The sequence below is a fragment of the Lygodium microphyllum genome, chromosome 23 (assembly GCF_053477565.2).
Source record: "Lygodium microphyllum isolate KBCC chromosome 23, Lygodium_microphyllum_v1.1.10, whole genome shotgun sequence".
Classification (NCBI taxonomy): domain Eukaryota; kingdom Viridiplantae; phylum Streptophyta; class Polypodiopsida; order Schizaeales; family Lygodiaceae; genus Lygodium; species Lygodium microphyllum.
Genome location: NC_141157.1, coordinates 58098903 through 58119186, shown reverse-complemented (window position 1 = coordinate 58119186; position 20284 = coordinate 58098903). Strand labels below are relative to the sequence as shown.

The window sequence follows — 20284 nt, the reverse complement described above, 5'->3', positions numbered from 1 at the left end:
GTCCCTAAAATGGGAGCCATTTAGTAATTTTACATGCAAAAATATATTAATATAATAAATAATATTTTCATACGTTAATGAGACATCGATCAATTGAAAAGGGTGTTTAGCTTGGCCAAGTCTTCCTAATCTATTTTACGTACCAGACAAGCAATTCACCAATTATTCTATGATTTATACATGAATTTATTCCAGCTGTTTTCTTGTCTAGCTGCTTGGAATAGAAGTTAGTTCCTTGCTTACCTACCATACTAGCAATACACCATCATTCAATGCTTTATACATGATTTTACTCTAGCTGATCAATCTCATTGGAAGAGAAGTTTGTTCCTTGCTTCCCAAGTTTCATTGGCATTTGGTAATTCTCTCTGTCTCTGTCTCTGTCTCTCTTATAGAAGTCAACCTTAAAAGAAAAAGAAAAATTAAAGCATTATGATATCATTTAAAGGGCATTGTGAAACACCCCATATGGTAGGCCAATTGCCCCTGGGGTTTGAACTCAAGATCTCATGAAACTCACACATCCTTGATACCGGTAGGCCTACACGTTGCTATTAGAGGTCAATGTTAGTGGAAAATGCGAATGGGTTTGTAGCTCGGTTGTGTTGGGTGTGACTTGAGTATTGCAGGTGTGTGAGCTCGATCTATAAGTAACGCTTGTGCCGATTTGTTCATGTGTGATGTTAGTGGAAACTCATGCGCCACCTTGCATTGTTTGGCCGTTTAGAAAGTAGAAGCGTGCGTTCACATGTGGAGGTGTGCATGCTGTATGCGTACAAGGGGATCTCCAAGATGATAAGACACACCCAATGGCGCCCCTCTTCAAATGTTTCCGATAACCAGCCTTCGGCCAGCAGCCAAGGCAGTCCGACACAACAAGACGTGTCCTCCATGCATTCGAATCAAAGCTCAGTTCGATGATGCGACAACTCTCGGTTCAACGCTTTCATCTGCGTCGAAGGATGTCGCAAACACAGTCCTAGCGCAGCATTTATGGTTCAGATACTCCATGTCTCGACAGGGATCCATCGAATTCCGAAGCACAACAGTCAATCACGAGGCTGCACAGCACCACTAGGGTTTCCCTTCCACCAGCCAGCCTTCGGCCAACAGCGAAGGCAGTCCATAATAACAAGACTTGACCTTCATTGGTTCGAATCAAAGCTTGTTCAATGATGAGAGAAAGTTCAGTTCAATGATGTGATCTGCGTCAAAGGATGTCACATACGAAGCGTTAGCTTAACATTCGTGGCTCATAACCTCCACGTCTCAAGAGGGGTTCATCGAATTTCGAACCGCAACAGTCAATAACGAGGCTGCACAGCATCCCTAGCGTTTGTTGTCCACCAACAGCAATACCGATATCTAGGATAAGGATTTTATGTTTCAGATTGGACCTCTTGCATGGTTTTGTTAAGCAGCAGTCTTTTGACTCCCAACTCTGCAGGAATAGAAAGTATTACTTGCTTCAATGCACCTCTTGCAGGCTTTGTCTGAGCCTTGTTCTTTCGGAGCACAGCCAAATCTCTGTGATTCATGAAACCCGGGGGTTTTGAAGGTGCAGGTATCGTCCTACAAGGATAATGTATAATAAACGGCCTATCAAGGGACAGATCACTGGTCATTTGCAACAATCTGGTAAAGGAAGCAATGGCTCAAACTGGACGCCCCGGCAGAGGGGTGCTTTACCCCCTTTATCCCAGGAGCGGCATCTTTATGGACATAAGCATTGGAGTCCATCACATCCCTCGGGTCAGGAGCCTAGGCAGGGACATGCTTTACCCCCTTTACTACACATTCCCACATCGATGCAACTGCAGCCTGTAAAACAAGAACATGAAGATACTACAAACATGTCTTTGGCTGAACAGAGTTCTAGAATGGGTGCTCTGTGTGAGTTTCCTTGGTCACAGTATATTAGGCCTATGCAGAGAGGTGCTATTGTACCACCTCATGTGCATTATGGCCAAGCCAAAAATCATGGAAAGGTTTTCAGGCCCCCTGAAAATATCTCACAATCATCAGATGCTTCTGAAAAGGAATTGACATTTTCAAGAGTGCATGTGGAGGGACCTGCAGCTGCACTGTCCCTTCAGGAAATAAAATCAAGCTTTATGCTTATGTGGAGCAAGCTTGATGAGACACTGCAGAAGAATCAGAGGTAAGTTGCATAACTAGAAGCCACCTAGATTTGATATTAATCTATTATCCTTTGGGCATGGGTCTGGAAGAGTGTCACTGTTTGCATTCGCAGTAAGAAGATTGATGAGTTAAACTTTCCCCTTCTTTTACTAAATTCCTTTTTGCACTTGCAGTATGTTTCTCCAAATGCAGAAGGATTTGGAAAAGTCTCTACTTGATATGCGAGAAACCAGAGAGGCTGCTTTAAGAGAGAAAGAAGAAATCGAAGCAAATAAAGATAAAGCCTCGGAGACATTTGAGATTATTGCCTGTCAGGTATTCCATTAGCTTATTATGCATGTCTCTGATGCAAACTTATCAGTCAATGAAGTGACACCTCAAGTGTGTACTTGTTAAGGGCACTTAACTTTCTATCTCACCAATTTGTGAAGGATTGGCGATTGCTCTCAACTTTGCATGTCAAACAAGAGCACATGGAAGGGAAAAAAGAGAAGAGATCAAGACTGAACAAGGAAAACTGGGGTTTTGATTTTGACTAAGTTTTGTAAGCCGAACTATAGAAGTGGGAGGGAGTGTGTTATTTATAATGACAAAATGAAATTGACCTTTGTAGGTTGGCATATAGTTTTTGCCAATAAATCACAATCAAATGAGCAAAAGGTTGACTGCTTGCTAGATCTGGGTGTCTCAGGACCATGCATGGTGGTTTGTTGCCCATACAATGCTTGAGGATAGAGCGAGTGTTGAACTTGAGAAGGTGGCTGCGAATTAGCTTTTTTGTGCTTGGAATCCAAACTCCATAATCCATTTCACCTTTATCTCCATAACCCATGAAGATGCCCTTTGATGGATTTCATGTCAAGTTTGGTTTTGCTATCAATAGGTACATGTGCATAACATTCACAACCAAAGACCCGTAAGTGGTCATATGAAGTAGGTGCGTCAGACCAAACCTCTTGAGGGATGCTACTATCAAGTACCAATGTGGAGATTGGTTCCAAATATGTAGTACTGTTTTAAGTGGTTCCCTCCAAAACGATTGCGAGAGATTAGCTGTGGACAGCATGCACCGAATCTTCTCACATAAAGTGCGATTCATCCGCTCAGCCACACCATTAGATGACGGATTATATGGGGCAGTAAGCTCCTGTTTAATCTCCTTTACATAACAAAATTGATTGAATTCTTTTGATATATACTCTCCTCCATTATCTATTCTTATGATTTAGTTTTAAACCCTTTTGAGTGCTAACGAATGCATAAAACCTTTTAAAAACGTCAAATGCCTCACTTTTCTGCTTAAGCAGGTAAACCCATAGCTTTTTAGAGTGGTCATTAATAAAAGACATGAAATAATGAAACCCACTATGAGTTTTTATTCGTATGGTATATACATTAGAATGGACTAAATCCAAAACACACATCTTTTTAGGGACTCCATGAGAGTATGAACTCTTTACATGTTTTCCCAAAATACAGCCATCACAAAAGTCAAGCTCTAAATCTTTCACATCAACTATTTCATGTGAAGAGAGTACCTGTAAATCCTTTTGGCTCATGTGTCCAAGACGCTTGTGCCATAGCTCCATGTGTGATGGCACTTCTGCAATTGCAATAAACTTTCTAGGAAGTGCCTTGGAGTGTAGATAATACAAAGTTTCTTTTTTATTGTTTCTAGTGATAAGCATGGATCCTTTCTGCACCTTCCACATTCCACCACTAAAAGTAGTGAAGTAATCCTTGTTGTCTAATTGTCCAGCTGAAATCAAACTCTTCTTGATTCTAGGTGTATATCTAACATCATGAAGAATCAATTCTTGGCTGTTTTCAAGAGCCAGGTGTATAGTACCAACTCCTTCTATGTCACATGCATAGTTATTCCCTAGGTAAACTTTCCCAAGGTGACTTGCTGCATAAGAAGGGAAAAACTCCAAAGATGGAGTTACATGAAACAAAGCACCACTGCCAACAATCCATGATTGTGACAAACCATCATGAGCAGACAACAAGGTATGTATCATATCCTTTTAGTGATATAATCAACAAATTTGCAGTATCTTTATTTTATTCTATCTCTTCAATGATAGCTCTAGATGCCACATCTGCCTTCTCTGTTTCTTTAGGGGTAGAGTTGCTATATTTCTCATTTTTTTTTTGTGTTTTGCGTTTATTTACTTTTTACATTCTTGTTTCTTTTCTTGTTGCTTTTCCTTGCTTTTTGGTGCGATTTTTATGTTTATTTGTAACATTTGACTTCTTTTCAGTACTTTCTCTTACTTTATAGGCTGATCCAGTGCTACCCCCAATCGCCTTGTGTCTAATCTCCTCATTGAGAATAGAACACGTACACCATCATAAGTTAAGTTGGGGTTGTTGCTCAAAGGGACAACCAATACTTCCGATGAATCTGGTAAAGTCATGAACAAGAAGATAGCCTTCAACTTGGGATTGAAAGGCAGAAAGTCTGCATCCTGTAAAATTGACTCAAAATCCTAAGTAAATGCATTCAAATGCTCTGAGAGGTAGGCTTGGACTCATCAAGCTCCAAGTTAACCAACTTCCGCATGAGATGGACTTGATCGATAGGAGTTGTATTCGCATATCACCTAAACTTCAAGTGTAGTGGAGAGTCCCTTGATATCAACCAAGATATCCTTTGCGACTGCCATCTTGATGTAAGCAATAGCCTTCTTCTTAATCTTAGTCCATTTCTCATATAACAAAGCAACGGGTTTTTCTTGTTTCAAATCATTATCACAATCCTTCAGAAACAGGATACCTTGCATACGATCTTTCCAAAGATCAAAGCCGCTGCCATCAAATTTCTGAATCTTGAAAATATTATTTGTGTTAGAAGTGGATGCACTGCCAGCCTTTTTCAGCAATAAAGTGTTGAATGCTGTCAGCCAATAGCAAGGTTGTTGAATATAACAACTACACAAAATGCACTTCCAAAGGTGCTCAAGAAGTAGATTTGCTGCAATTTCAGTCCAAATAGGCTGATTACAGCATATACATGCACAAAATGTGATAAGTATGCATAAAAGACAACTCCCACTTCAATAATACATCACCATAATGCCCATATGCAACAACCCCTGTATATACCACTGTTTCCCTGCACAATGAGCATTCAGCAAGACATGTACGAAAGGAAGCTGCCTTTTGACAACATTTGATATATCCCAAGTAAGAATTACTCCCACCCAACAATGAATTTTGTTGTTATTTCATTGCAAAGCATGAATTAGCGCAAAATACATCATCGATGTGAATAATCCCAAAATTTGTCCGACAAATCTGCCTCAATTGTATTAATATAGGTTCCCGAGTGCCAAACAAGGGCAAATGTTGCAGAAATTTAACAAATTCTGCAAAAGCCCGGAATTTCTTGGGTCTAGACATGCACCAATGTTAGTGAATTCAACTCAGCTGAGCAAAATTTCATTGATACTTAAAAGCCCAAAATGTTCCAAAGCCAATGTGTACAATGTTTGCAAGATTTGGGTCGAATGTCATTGCACAAGCATTTGCTATGCAAAATCAAAGAAAATCCCAAAAGGGCTGACTGCTGCAGTGTCCAGAGAGTGCTCTAGATTTAATGAATGTCAGGCCAGAACTGATAGGACTGCTACGTCACCATAGTAGGGCCTGATAGTTGTTGCATTGTTCCAGAAGGTGCTGCTAGCTGTCTCAGTCTGATTTTAGGGTTTCAGACTGTCTGTTTGAGCAAAAACGACTTGTACGTGTCTGCTTGAGCAAAAAACGACTTGTAACTGCGCGCCTGAGCAAAAATGGCCTGTGCCCATACCAGATTTAAGGTTTCCAGCCTGTTTACTGACAGTCCAGTACACACATGACCTTGAAAGTAACGACCTGATTTTCTCGCGCCGAATGATTTGGATCTGACTCGCATGGACTTTGGGAAGCACGCATGCCTTGACCGAAGCTCTGATACCATTTTGAAGGGGGTGTGTGCGGCATGAGTGCAGTGTGTGTGGCAGCAGGAGTGCAGTGTGTGCAGCAGTAGAGAGTGCATCGAGTAAAAACGTGAGTAGGATGTGTACTAGTGTGGCACACAAAGAATAAAAGAATGTATTTGTACTTAAGGTATGGTACACTTACACCCGTAAGGGTGCGCACATGTAAAAGTAAATATATACATGGGAAGCGTAATGAAGGGCCATTAACCTAACAAGAAGAACTGCTTCCTCGATGTTGTCATGGTCCCAATCTGGAAAAATAGGATTTGGCATCTTGGGATGCATAATAGCTCTTGAAACCACATACCACAGGTGATTTTGCACAAACCAAGGTTTCATGACGGCACTCTAGGCTAGATAATCAAGACCATGAAGCTTATTAGTAGCACAACAAGGAAGTGCCATTGGAGAGGATAAAAAGTGAAGATGAAGAAAAGAAGAGATGTATAGAGAGAGTAAAACCAAAACATAGCATGGACTGCACTTCGCAATAGTTCACAAGCATTGTAGAGAGAAGCTACTCACAAAATAATTGCTGCAAATACCAGGTTAGGCAGATAAAAACGAGTTAAAACCAGGCTCCATCTAAAAAAGGAGCAAAGACAATAAAATCAGCTAGAAATACTATTGCCCTGCCAGCAAATGAGGCAAAGCTTGAAAATGTAAATGTTGGGAGTTGAACATAAGCAAGTAATGTATTAAATGTAGTGAATGTAGCTTAGGAACTGGTGCCCACATCAAAACACATGTACAATTGATCAAAATGCAGGTTTTTGGGCAGTCAATAGGCTGAAGAGTTGTAGGTAGTGGTTGTCTAGGATGGAAATAGTGCGCATGTTGGGTATGGAGCTCACGTGCATGGCCATTAGATTATGGTGGATGGAACTCGATGGAGAGAGAGAGAGAGAGAGAGAGAGAGAGAGAGAGAGAGAGAGAGAGAGGCACACACACACACACTTGTGGTCTTCAAGCCTACAATAAGGGAGATAAAGCAGTTCATGCTCAGCATCTAGATCAGTGATGGAGAATCTGCAGGAGACAAATGGTATCGATGTGGCCTTTCTCGACCAGCATTTAGGGAATGGAAATGACCAACTTCTACCGGATTCAAATAGTTATTCATTGGCAGAGGATTTTGGTCAGTTGGCAGAAGGAGATGAGACAGGTAAATGTCAGAAGATGTCGGTTGAAGATCCGCTATTATGCCCCCTAAATTTGCCTCAGTCAGAGGTCCAGGCTGATGGGTCTCTTTAGTTCATGCTGGCCACTGCCAATCATCTTATGTTCGATTATGTTCATGCTAATGAGAGTAAAGCTAACTCTTTTCCGGAAGGGGATCATGTAGATGTAGTTATGGGAACGGAACTGGATCCACAACAGATTGCTGCCTTCCATGAGAGGGCAGCCATCTTTTATTTTATAGGAAGGACTCCCTTGATCACAAGGATTTGTATCTGGTTGCTATCTATGCTTGTAAATGTTCAACAGTGCCAAGAAGATGTTCCAGAGCATGTGCAGGCCCCTCTTGTTGAAGAGATTTATAATGGTCCCAAGGGGTTTTCTGAGGTGCTTTTTCACTCCTCGGAAGTGCGGTCATTCATCATGCAGCGCATCCCTTTGTTTTTGGATGGGCAACTGGTTTACATGGTCCCTTGGAGGCCCATGGCCGAGTTTTAGGAGGTGTTGAGGCAAGCATGCCCTATTTGGGTGGAGGTGGTTGATTTCCTTGCGCATCTTTGGAGACTCCTCTCTTTGGTCTTGAGAACCTTAGGCGGCGTGTCAGTAGAGTCTCGCCTGGCTTCTCGCAATCGGAATAGAGCATGCATGCTTTGGGACACAGGAAAACCTCGCCCGATCAAAATTCATTTTCAGGTTTTAGGACTGCAAACCTTGGTTTATGAGTTGAAATGGGATACTTTTGCAGGACACTGTTTCCGATGCGGCCAATCGGGCCATTTTATTTCGGAATGTGACAAAAATCCAGAGGTTTTGCAACGATCTATAGATTCAGACATGGATATGCAAGATCACCATCCTTCCCACATACATCAGCAGCTTCAAGCTGATCCTGAGATGCCTCCCCAACATGGTTGTGATGAAGGTAAAAAGGAGGTTCTTCAAGTGGGCCCTGAGCATACTTCCCTTCTAGTTGACCGGAATGTGTCTTCTCGGGAAGATTCTTGGGTATCGGTGGTTAGACGTAATGCAAGACAAGCATCTCGTTCGGCTCGTGCCTATCCATCGCCACATCCTATCACTCAGACCTTTCAACATAGAGGTAGGGGGTTTTATATGAACCCTCAATCTTCACGTGCTCCGACTGGGGATAATAAAAGGAATTTCAATTTTGCTTTGCGCTTTGATATGCAAGGGAGGCTTATGCCTCCTAGGGATGTTTTTTGTTCACAGCAACAACAGTTTTCTTCTCGTGCTTCAATTGTTGGTTTGCAAAGGGCGGACCTTGTAGATGTAATCCGAAACGAGATGGAAAGATTCCAAGCAGCCAAAGCTATAGATGTAAAAGGGAAAAGAAAAGCGGTGGCTCAATAGTTTTCTCATTTCTGATTTATTATGAGAATTGCTTTGTGGAATGTGAAAGGTATCTCTTCGCGTAGTAAGCAGTATCGGTTGTGGAAAGTTGTGTTTGCTGGAAAGTGGGATGTATTTTGTGCGGTGGAGCATAAGCATTATGCTTTGGTTGGATCCTTCTACGTTTATAAGGATTATGTTGTTTTTTTCAGTGGTCGAGCTCCATATAAATTTGGAGTTATGTTGGTTGTCAAATCTTGCCTATAGCCATCGCTGGTTCCTCAAGATTCTCGAGGTCAATTTGTAATTCTGGAGATATTGTATGAGGGAGAGGTTTTGTGGGTGATGGGTGTGTATGCTCCTTCCACGGTAAGGGAGCGTAATCAACTTTGGGATGACCTGCACTGCCTTTCCATGGCTCGCTAAGGTTTTGTCATGGGCGACTTTAATGCATGTCTATCCAGGGATCCGGCTACTTCTCACACTCGGTTATGGATGGTCCTGAGCGACAGGCTTGGGATGCCCTTGCAGTTGGATCTTTGAAGTAGGACATGTGGTCTTGGATGCATCCATCACAATCTGGTTATACCTATTGATCTTTGCAACATCCTAACACCTAGGCCAGAGTGGATCGGATATATATTTATCACAGTGATTCCTTTCTTCTTGCAGTTATTGACATGTGGGTGGAATGACAGTATGTCTTATCAGATCACTACCCTTTGGTCTTGGAAATGACCCATAGACCTGTTCATGTATTTAAGGCTCTTCTTGCTCGATTGCCACTTCGTTTTAATTAATCTTTTCTGCACAACAGAATCAGTTTTTGGAATATGTTCAGCAACTGATCGCTTTCTTTTGCTTGAAGTTCCTATCTGGAGGGAGGGATGCACGGGTTGTTTTTAGGGACAATGCCTGATAATTATCCCGTCAGTATGGCATTCAGTAGGCTTCCTCTTATGAGTTGAATTGCGGATGCCCAATATTTATTGGCCCACTCCTTGTCTTTAAGTCAATCAGGGGATTCTAATGATGAATTGATCACATGCGTTGAATGGTTGAAAGGCAGGGTTCATTCTCTTCAAGAACAGGAATATGCAAAATACAAACTGTTGGCCAGAGTAGAAGCTTTATACGATAATAATTGCCAATCCCATCAATTCTTTGCTCGCCTGCACCAGAAATATGCTAGGGAAAATATTGTGCGCTTAATGGATGAACAAGGTGTTATGGTGATGGATCCGGCCGCCATCATTCGTATGTGTGTCGACTTTTATAAGTTCTTTTTCGGACCGCAAGAGAATTTTTCTGATGCTATCCTCTTTGCTTGCCGCTATATTTGCGAGTTGGTAAGCAACCAGGTCAAACCAGAATGGGTGGACCTAATGGAGGCGGATATTTCAAAAGATGAAGTGGAAGAAGTGCTATCCCATCTACCCCGAAGAAAAAGCCCTGGCTGGGATGGGCTTTCTATTGAGCTGTTTTCAGCTAATGTGCAGCAGCTTAAAGACCCATTGACTCGCTTGTGCCAGTAAGTGTGGAACTCTAGTACCATGCCATTTGATTGGAAGATTGCTGTCATTCGGTTGTTGCCCAAGGTTCCCTCCCCTACCTCTTTGAAACAATGGAGACCTATTTCCGTTATGGGTTCGTTATATAAAATCTTCTCCAAAATCATTGCGAATAGATTGCAGAAAGTTTTTCCGCACGTGGTTCATCCACGTCAATATGGTTTCATTAAAGGTCGGAATATCATGCATAACATCTTGAATGTTCAACTGGGAATTGACTATGCTAAAGCTTCAGGAGGACAGCAAGTGGTAATGCTTTAGCTCGATATTGAGAAGGCATTTGATCATGTTAGCTGGCCTTTTTTGCGGCAATTATTGTCTACAATGGGATTTGACCCTCACATGGTTTCTCTTGTTGACACTATTGTTGAGGGAGCTATAGCTCGTATTGCTCTTAATGGAGGGATCATGGAAGAAATTGCCTTATCTCGATCTCCGAGGCAAAGCTATCCTCTCAGCCCTTTGCTGTTTGCTTTGGTCACTCACCCGATGCTCTCATTGTTGGACAAGTTGGCTGATCAAGGCGAGATAGTTGGCTTGACTCTTCCCAGTGGTACTCAACTTGTGGGTCAATCTTTGGCAGATGATTCTTTTATGTTTCTTAAGGCTGATTGCACTAATGCTAATCGGGCAATGGTGGCATGGAATCTTTTTGCTTTGGCATCTGGTCTTCATATTCATACACAGAAATCTACACTTCTCTCCTGTACGGAGACTGATCTGCAGGCCTTGGGCTGGCATGGAATTGTGATCCCAAAGGGAAATATAACCAGACACTTGGAATATCCTATTTTGGGGTGGAGGTAGCAACTTGGGCCTTACTGGATTGGATGGCCTCTTGGATTCATGACAGGTTCATGTACTGGAAATCTCAAGGCTGGCCTTTACGTGTCAGACTGAAAGTTGCTGAAAGTATTATGATCAGTATGATATCTTTCTTTTTGCCACTCCTTCCCTGGACTAAGAAGTCCCTTTTGGAACTTGTTCAGCCTATTAGGTTTATGTTGTGGAAAAAGAAGGGGAATCGGTTGGGCCGGGTTTGGATTTTGTGGTAGCATGTGACTACGCCTAAACGAATGGGGGGAGCGGCCTTGTTGGATGTTAATTTGCATATGAAAGCCTTGAGGTTGGCCCTTTTGCAGGTGTTATGTGTACAAAGTCATCCTTAGTCAGACATTGCAAAATTTTTAATTGAAAAGACTGGTCTCTCTCATGGTAATACAGTTATTTGTGCCTCCTAGGGGGCATGTGCTCAACTCCTCGAGACCAATTAAGACCACCTAGTCTTTTCTCCTTTCTCATTTGATTGCATCCTGGCAGGAGATCTTAGGTTTTCAGTTTGGCACCCTCCTGAGATTCGCAAGGAGGTGAATTCACTGCAAGGAGAGGTCTTAGCCTCCTCTAGGTTGTTGGATTGGCCAGACAAAGATTTGCATAGACTCAAGTTTAATCAGATGGCTCGTTTGGGGTTGCAGACAGTTTTTGATGGTGTTATTCTTGGGCAGTCCCGTCTTTACTCTTTTCGGTGTATTTGTCAACACTTTCGGGTACCCCATGGATATTGTGATATCTGGTCATCCATACAGGTCACACTTCAGAGGTTCTCTCCTTTACCAGTGCTACAACCATTGTATCCATGGCGTGACTGGAAGTTTGTGATTCCAGATGATTTTGAGAAGAGGTTTGCTAACCAGATATACCATCAGATGGTGGAGGCCAAGAGATGGGTCACTACAAAGGTGAATAAATTATGGCATATTAGGAACGGCAAAAAGAAGTGAAGAAAGATTCCTTCAGCTTTGGAAGTCTAAGGTTCCCTATCAGGGAAAAGTCTTCTTGTGGAGACTGTTGATTGGTGGTCTTTCAACTGGAGAGGTGCTGCGTGCCTGAAAGATCTCTACTGGTTGTTGTGTATTTTGCACTACATGTGATGAAACATTGCTTCATCTTTTTGCCTCTTGTCCAGTAGCGCGACAGATTTGGTGTTTTATTTCTAGCGTCTAGCTCTCGGCGACACAAATCTGGATAATAGCCCGCCGGTCATGGATTATGGGAAAGCTGCCCTCCGTGCCTTCTTTGCATTCTGATTATTCCTGCCTGTTCCAGTTCCTTAGATGGACTGCCTTATGGCATATTTGGCGAACTCAGAATGCCTTTCTTTTTGATTTGGTCTCGGGCATCCATGGTCATGTGGCCTGTATTCGAGGTTTAGTGCTATGGCAGATTTCTTCTATGATATCAGCTGACTTGGTTCTTCCTAACATTGCTGCCCATTGGCTGGCCATTGTTTACTCTACACCAGCAGTGTGATTTTCTCTTTGTGTCATAGTCGTAATAGTCTTTCGTCACTTTCTTTGAGGACCTGATGGTCTGATGTGACAGAATGTAAACACACACACACACACACACACACACACACACAGAGTTTCTCTTTACGAAAAAAAGAGAGTGTTTCTCGGATGACCTGATGGTCTGATGTAACAGAAAGTAAGAGATATAGAGAGATTGCTGACCTGATGGTCTGATGTAAATATTTACTACTTAAATTCAATTATCTTCACGAAAAGAGAGAGAGAGAGAGAGAGAGAGAGAGAGAGAGAGAGAGAGAGAGAAGGGCCATCCCGCCATCACAACTTCGATCACTATCACAGGAAGGAGTTGACAGGTAAGGACAGGAGACTGCTTGCCAAAACAGAGACAGGCTGGCGGACAATGCACAATATTGGTGGACAATACTTAGGGCTGGGGGCACAAATTTCCAAGTGATGGGAGAAACAAGTAATGCACGTCTATAGTAGGCGTTGACAGGACAAGCCACGATTTCTGCTCTTGCTGTCATGTGTCGGACTGGGAGATAGGAACAGTCAAGAAATGAGGGCCAACACGACTTGGATTTGATGCTCAGTTCTATTGTCCTACCGCCCCCGCAGAGACCAGAATTGAGGGCCAACACAATGACCTGAAGCTCAACGATTCTGAATTGCTGCCCTTGCAGTTTGTGCTTGCTTCAGGGCCCCTACAGCACACATGAGATAGAGGTTTTTGCATGTACCTCCTGCCCTACACGTGAGAGAGAGAGAGAGAGAGAGAGAGAGAGCAGCATGCATAAAGGTTGGGATTTATTTGGCTAATATGTAGGCACCAAATGGTATTGATGTGGCTTTTCTTGATTAGCATATTGGGCATGAAGATGAGAAAGAATTGGTGGAGTCAGATGGTGACTCTTTGGTTGAGGATTTTGGGTAGTTGATGGAAGGGGATGAGATGGGAAAACACCGTAAGATGACGGTTGATGAACCCGTTTTGTGTGCTCCGGATTTGCCTTAGCAAGATGTTTGTGTTTCTTTCTCATAGGCTGATGAGTCTTTCAAGTTCATGCTTTCCATTGCCAAGAATCTTATGTTGGATGTTCATGCCAATGAGGGTAAAGCGAGCTCTTTACCGAAAGGGGATCATTTGGTTGTTGTCATGCGAACTGACTTGATTTTATAGCAGATCGTTGCCTTTCATGATAGGGCAGCCATCCTTTATTTTACGGGCAAGACTCCTTTGATTGCTAGGATTCACACTTGGCTGCAGTCCATGCTTGTGAGTGTTGATGTGCGTCGTGATGATGTTCCTGGGTAAGTGCAGGCTTCTCTTGTGGAGGAGATTCATGATGGATTGAGGGGGTTTTTTGAGGTTCTTTTTCATACTCCAGACGTGCGTGCTCGCATTATGCAATATATTCCTTTGTTCTTGGATGATCAGTTGGTCCATATGGTCCCATGGAGGCCTATGGTTGAGTTTTAGGAGGTTCTTAGGCAAGCATGCCCAATCTGGGTGGAGGTAGTTAATTTTCCTGCATATCTTTAGAGACTTCTTCCTTTGGTTTTGAGAACCCTTGGCGAGGTGTTGGTGGAGCCTCGTTTGGCTTCCGTTTGTGCTTTGATGCACGTGGGAGGCTTTTGCCTCCTCGTGATGTTTTTTGTTCTCAGCAATAGCGGAGAGAAAACTTTGGCAAGTACACACGATCTGAACAATAGATTGATAATAATAAGTGAGATGAAAGTACAAGTGATAGGGCTTGAATATATAGGTTGAGGTATTCACCTACACCTTTGACCGTTATTTAATGCTAAGTGGTGTAAAAGGTGTTCACACCTAGACATGCACTTTTACACACAATAATGCGTGTTTACACACGGGGATAAATACATGTAACAAACCCTCCTTCGGATCATGGGTGACTAAACCTGTGAGATGGAACATACGAGAAAAGAAGAAAAAAGGAAGGTCTTACCTTGAAGAGGTAATGTCTAATCTCGTACAATGATTTTGGAAAAGAAGATACATAAGTATGATAGGTACAACATGAGGTAGGACATGACATTGTCTACTGACAAGCTTAGGGATCCGATGTAAGACATGGTTCGGAGGTGCGTGTGCATAGGTTAGAGGTTGATCAAAAGCTAGCGTGGCTCAGAGGCACTAGGCATATGACCAGAGGCCAAATATACGACTATAGCTTTTAGGATCAACTCAAAGATCATATGCAAAGTGGCTAGAATCCCCCTTGAAACATAACTCCTTGGTAAATTGGATGGAATAGAAAGAAGTACAACTCATTTTGGATTAGAATCCGGGTAGAGGACCCTACACAATTATTTAATAAGTGATGTAAAGGTCTCAGCGCATGTGGGAGCATGGCAAGTGTCTAATTTCAGTCACTTAATTGTTACTTTTTAAAAATTAAACAAGTAAATTTTAAATAATTTTTATTTATTACAAATTTTAATGGGATTTAAATTCCCCATTGATGTTGAAGTTGAGGATATCGTGATCAATGTTGATTGCTTGCGATGGCGTAGCCAAGCATTGGATGCTTGGTGGGTCATTTTTCATCTGATCTTGAAGACTCAGAGCACTCGAGTGGTCTTCAACGCATCATTCTAGGTCTCAATTTGATGGTAGAGGACTCCAGATTAAAAAGCCCCAAATTTTGGTGAATGGATTTGAGAAATTGGGCTCTGATTGTAAAAGCTTCAAATTTCATGTGAATAGTCCCTTGAAAAAAATTTCTAAAAAAAAAAACGCACTAAGGTTTGAAAAAACCTTATCACTATTAAGTTGAGGACTTGGCAGTTGTTGTAGAAGATAGGTGGGTCAACGGGCACAAGGTGATGACATGGCAGTGCAGCCGTAGGTAGGACGATCGTGATGTAGTGACACACTTGTGACATGCCTTGCATGTCAGATCACAATGTGATTGGAGATGAGGCTGTTGGAGACATGGCACGTGACGGGTTTGACATTGTAGTGTTCCCTGTAGGCTATGTGAAGTAGTGACAGATCATGATGCTATGCTGGCATGCAATGAGATGTCACGGTGACCAGGGAGCAGCATAGTGTGAGTAAAATTGGACGGCGCCTAGCTGACATGTTGACTTTTGGGCTGCAAGTCAATGGTTGTAAGTGACGAGCATGGTGCAGGACACACTTGCAAACAAGAAGCACAACGCTTCCTCCTCTTCTTTTGGCTTCAGATTCTTTCATGGTTGTTGTTGCTACTATATTATGACTAGTAGTTCGATGGATGTGCAAGAAGGTTGCTTCTTCATTGCACGGGGACTTATTAGATCGATTGCTCTGATACCATTGTTGGATATGAAGCTCACGTGCATGAACAGGAGACTATGGTGGATGGAACTCCATGGAGAGAGAGAGAGAGAGAGAGAGAGAGAGAGAGAGAGAGAGAGAGAGAGAACTTTGGTAAGTACACACTCTGAAAGATAGATTGATAATAATAAGTGAGATGAAAGTACAAGTGATAGGGCCTAAATATATAGGTTGAGGTATTCACCTACACCTTTGACCTTTATTTGATACTCGGTGTCAAAAGTGTTCACACCTAGACATACACTTTTACACACAATAATGTGTGTTTACACACAATAATGTGTGTTTACACACGGGGATAAATAAATCTAACAGCCCAGCAAGCAAGTAAGATCAACAACAACAATAGAAGGTAATGACAGACATGCAGTAGCGGAAAACAACACCATAGGACCTAATATGAATGTTTGATAACATATCAAAAGCCAGTGCAACGAAGGAAATGTGTGAATCTGATGTAATAGATTGCACAATAGAAGACAAAAGAGAGAGATTGCAAAGAAAGATGATCACTAGAAAAGAACTCAAAAAAGAATGCTTGGGAAATGGAATCCATAAAAAAGACGAGACAATACAGACTCAATATTGAGTCATTGGCTTTGTGGACACTAGCACCACTTTCCTCTCTCCAACAAGACTTGCAAATGTCAGTGTATGCTGAAGTGATTAAGGAGGGAGCCCTAGCCTATAAATAGGCTACAATCACAAAAAAGTTGGCCAACTTTTAAAGCCTCGATAAAATCATATCGGCTAGCAATAAATGCATAGTTGGCAACAAAACAAGCATTGATTAATCAGGCGACTACATCATGACTAGTAAATAATGTGCCCAACCCAAATTAAGCACAAACTCACACAAGAATTGACTAATTTGCTAATAGGGTGGGTACTACAGGATGGAGCTGGGGTTAGCTTGATGGATGAGGAGGAATCTTGAGGAGGCAACAAATTGGTGAGTTAGGTAGAGGGTCACGTTGTTGTGCCGCTATGTGGACACAAAAAGAGGGAAGGTTGCTAGGGATGCTGTGCACCAAGTTGGCGATCGTATTCGACAAACAAGTTGGGATGATCTTGCAGACTCTTTGTCAGTGTATGCATACATTGCTAGGAGTAGAAGCTATTGTTGAAGAAAAGCGCAAATGAGAAGAAAGCAATGAAGATATATCAAAGAGAGCAACAAGGGGAAGTGGATGAAAGGAGATAGTGTTACCTCGTGATGTAACTCCACATGATGTTTCTCCACCCAAAGTACTTATGGCTGATGCACCAAGGGAGAAAAAGCATAAGCAAAGCAAAGGTAAATCTAAAACTCCAACTTACAAATTGCAATCTAACATTGAATTGGCTATAGATGTGAAGGTTGGAAGAAAGAATTCTCAATAGCAAGGTCGAGTTTAGTTTGGGAGAGGCACGTGGAATTGCTAAATGTGGGTTTCATGAGGAGATAATTGATATCATCAAGAGGAAGTGATAAGTTTTGGGAGATCTTACCAATCCTCACTCTCAAGGAGATGGAGAGACCTTGAAGTCCAAGGGATATAGGGTATACAAGAGGTACATGGGACACATGCACATGAAGATGAAGATGCAAGAAGTGTGGTGGATTGTAATTAGTTTTCGAGACAGATAAAGCAAGTTTGATTTGAGTATGATGAGGAATTTGAAGTCTTTCATAGAAGCCGTTATTCAAGGAATCATTGGGCCAAGGCTACGACATAGATTCTAGTTAAGGTTGGTGATCTTGATGAGCCATGTATTGCACTCATAGATCATGGTTGAGAAATTAATCTTATGTCAATGAATCTCTACTCCAAAGGAAGGTGGCCAATTGACACAGATCATGGGTGGAGAATTCAGGCTGTGAACAACTCATTAGGGGATTTGTATGGTGCTTGTCCTAATGTGAAAGTGACTATTGGAGATGTACAAGATGAGCATAATTTTTTTGTACAGGATATGTCTTCTTACCCTTTGATTCTTGGACAACCATATATTACTGCAGTCCGTATGGAGACTAAGGTGATGGATAATGGTTCTGCTTATGATAGAATAAGAAGTCGTGATGGGATGAGTGCTGTTCAGTTCTTGACAGTATGTGCGGATGATAAGAGGAATCGAAAAAGCATTCGTGAGTATTCTTTACCAAAGATTAGCAAAGAGTCCAAAAGAGCATCGAGATATGATGGGTTTTCTACATGTACCATTGTAAAGTGGGACTATGATGGTACACAAAGAAAAAGGTTCTCACCTAATTTAGAGGGTAAGAAAGCTTTTTCTACACGGTTCATAGGGCTAACAACAAAAGGTTCCATATGTTTTAGAAAGTTTCAAGACTTGGAAACGAAGGAACGGCAACATGTTGGTAATGTTCAAAAGAGCTTGAAGGAAAGTGGTGTGATTGAAGATGATGAGGGGATTTTAGGAGTTTTTAAAGAAGTTTCTTTTGTTGATACCATTGGAGAGCTTGCAGCCATAGTTGATTTAAATCTAGAGGATGGTAATAAAGTTGTTAAAGTATGTTCAGTGGATATGTACAAAGTGATTGAAGGCTTCAAAGAAGACATGTTCCAAAGTAAGTGAAGGACTAGAAGTGCATGTGGAGTCCAAGTACAAAATTGTCGCTAAAAATGTAAAACCTATTACTCAACCTCCACCTTCTAATAGCAAAGAGAAGATGAATCAAGCCTCTCAACAACCAAACCTACGAGATCCACAAAGAATTGGGCATACATTTACACCAAAGACTTTAAAGGAATTGAAGATTGGATGTGAGGGATTTCTTACACCAGAGGAGAAAAAGTGCTTCTAGGGGATGCTATCAAAACATGGGAAGGCCTTTGCTTTTCAATTGTATGAAATTGGACGTGGATCCTAGTGTTGTTGCTCCAATGGTTATTTTCGCTGTGCCTCATATGCCTTGGAACGTGAGACCTATTCTTGTTCCTATGGCTCACTCACCAAAGTTGATTGAATTGTTGAATGAAAAGATTAGAATGGGTATATTGGAGCCCTCTTGTGCTCCATATTCATATAGGTGATTCACTGTGCCAAAGAAGAATGGATCTTTGAGGTTTATACTATGCAATTGGTGAACAAAGTGACTATCAGGAATGTTGGTACAGGTTCAATTGTGGACGACTTTGCAGAAACTTTTGCAAGAAGGGAGATTTATTTTATGGGAGATTATTACTTTGGATATGATCAATTTCAATTGGATGTGGATAGTAGGGATTTAACAAGTATGAGGACACCTTTGGGTTTAGTAAGGATGTGTATCTTACCTCAGGGAGCAACCAACTCGGTTGCATATATGATGAATGGGATGAATAAAGTCTTTCATGACTTTATACCATAGGTCACTATGCCTTTTTTTGATGATGTGCCTATAAAAGTGTGTGAAGAAGGGGTCAAGGATGAGACAACAGATTCGAGGGGGTGTCGCAAGTTAATTGTAGATTATATTTCTGATTGTGAGAAGATCTTATCTAGGTTAGAAGAGGTAAATCTTACTCTTTCTGGGCTAGAGTTAGTCTTTGGAGTCAAGGAAGTTTTGATTGTGGGACATGTGTGGGCCTTATGGTCGAAGGCCTTCTCTAGTAAAGGTTGAAGCCATTCAAAAGATGAAGGAGACTTATATTTCCACAACTGAGGTGAGACAATTCTTGGGTGTATGTGTTTTCTATCTTATTTGGATTCCATACTTTGCACATGTAGCAGTTCCACTCTAACAATTGTGGAGGAAAGGTCAAAAGTTTCATTGGTATGAATCACATACAAAGGCAATGAGGAAATTGAAAAATTTATTGTTAATTGCATCCATACTAAGAAAAGTAAATTATGATTCTGGAAGGCCTATCATTGTTACAGTGAATACTGGTCCAACAGGAATTAGGTGGGCTATCAGATAAGATGATGAAGAGGGAAACATATATGCTGTGCGGTTTGGAGCCAATGTCTTAAGTCCTCAACAACGAAATTATCCATAGATTAAGAGGGAATTATGGGGAGTGGTCATTGTGTTGCAGTCTGATAAAGAATACTTTATTGGTGCATTAGTGATTGTTGAGATAGATTGTCTACCTTTGCTTGGGATGATCACTAGTTGCTCAACTTCGGATATTGCTATAATGCGATGGATTGCTTATATCAAGTCCTTGAACCTAGAGTTTCTCCATATGAGAGGTAAAGATAATCGAGCGCATATATGTTATCAAGAGGCATGTATAAGGATGAAGAAGACATGGTTGTTGAAGGAGACGATGTTGGTAAAAATTTCCTACTCTACTTATGTTCAACGAGATCATTGTTGTTGTACATCTTCACTTGAATCATTTTCAGAAGACGTGTATGATGGTGAGTGGCTGCTTATTAGCTGCTACTTGAGCACTTTAACTAAGCACG

The 20284-nt window shown here is 41.6% G+C and overlaps 1 protein-coding gene across 5 annotated transcripts in view; it reads left to right on the top strand.

Moving 5' to 3' along the window:
• Positions 1-771: 771 nt before the first annotated feature.
• LOC148016222 (uncharacterized) overlaps positions 772-20284 on the top strand; it is a 29445-nt gene continuing 9932 nt past the window's right edge. For 3 of the 5 annotated variants that reach the window (XR_015688141.1, XR_015688142.1, XM_087664457.1), the window contains exons 1-2: positions 777-2161; positions 2316-2457. Coding sequence is in view for 2 of the 5 variants with exons in the window: in XM_087664457.1 (XP_087520583.1) it covers positions 1584-2161; positions 2316-2457 (720 nt within the window). In the remaining 3 variants the exon portion in view is untranslated. Of the gene's footprint in view, positions 2162-2315; positions 2458-20284 lie in introns of all 5 variants that reach the window. The other 2 variants (XM_087664456.1, XR_015688143.1) reach the window with 2 other exon arrangements.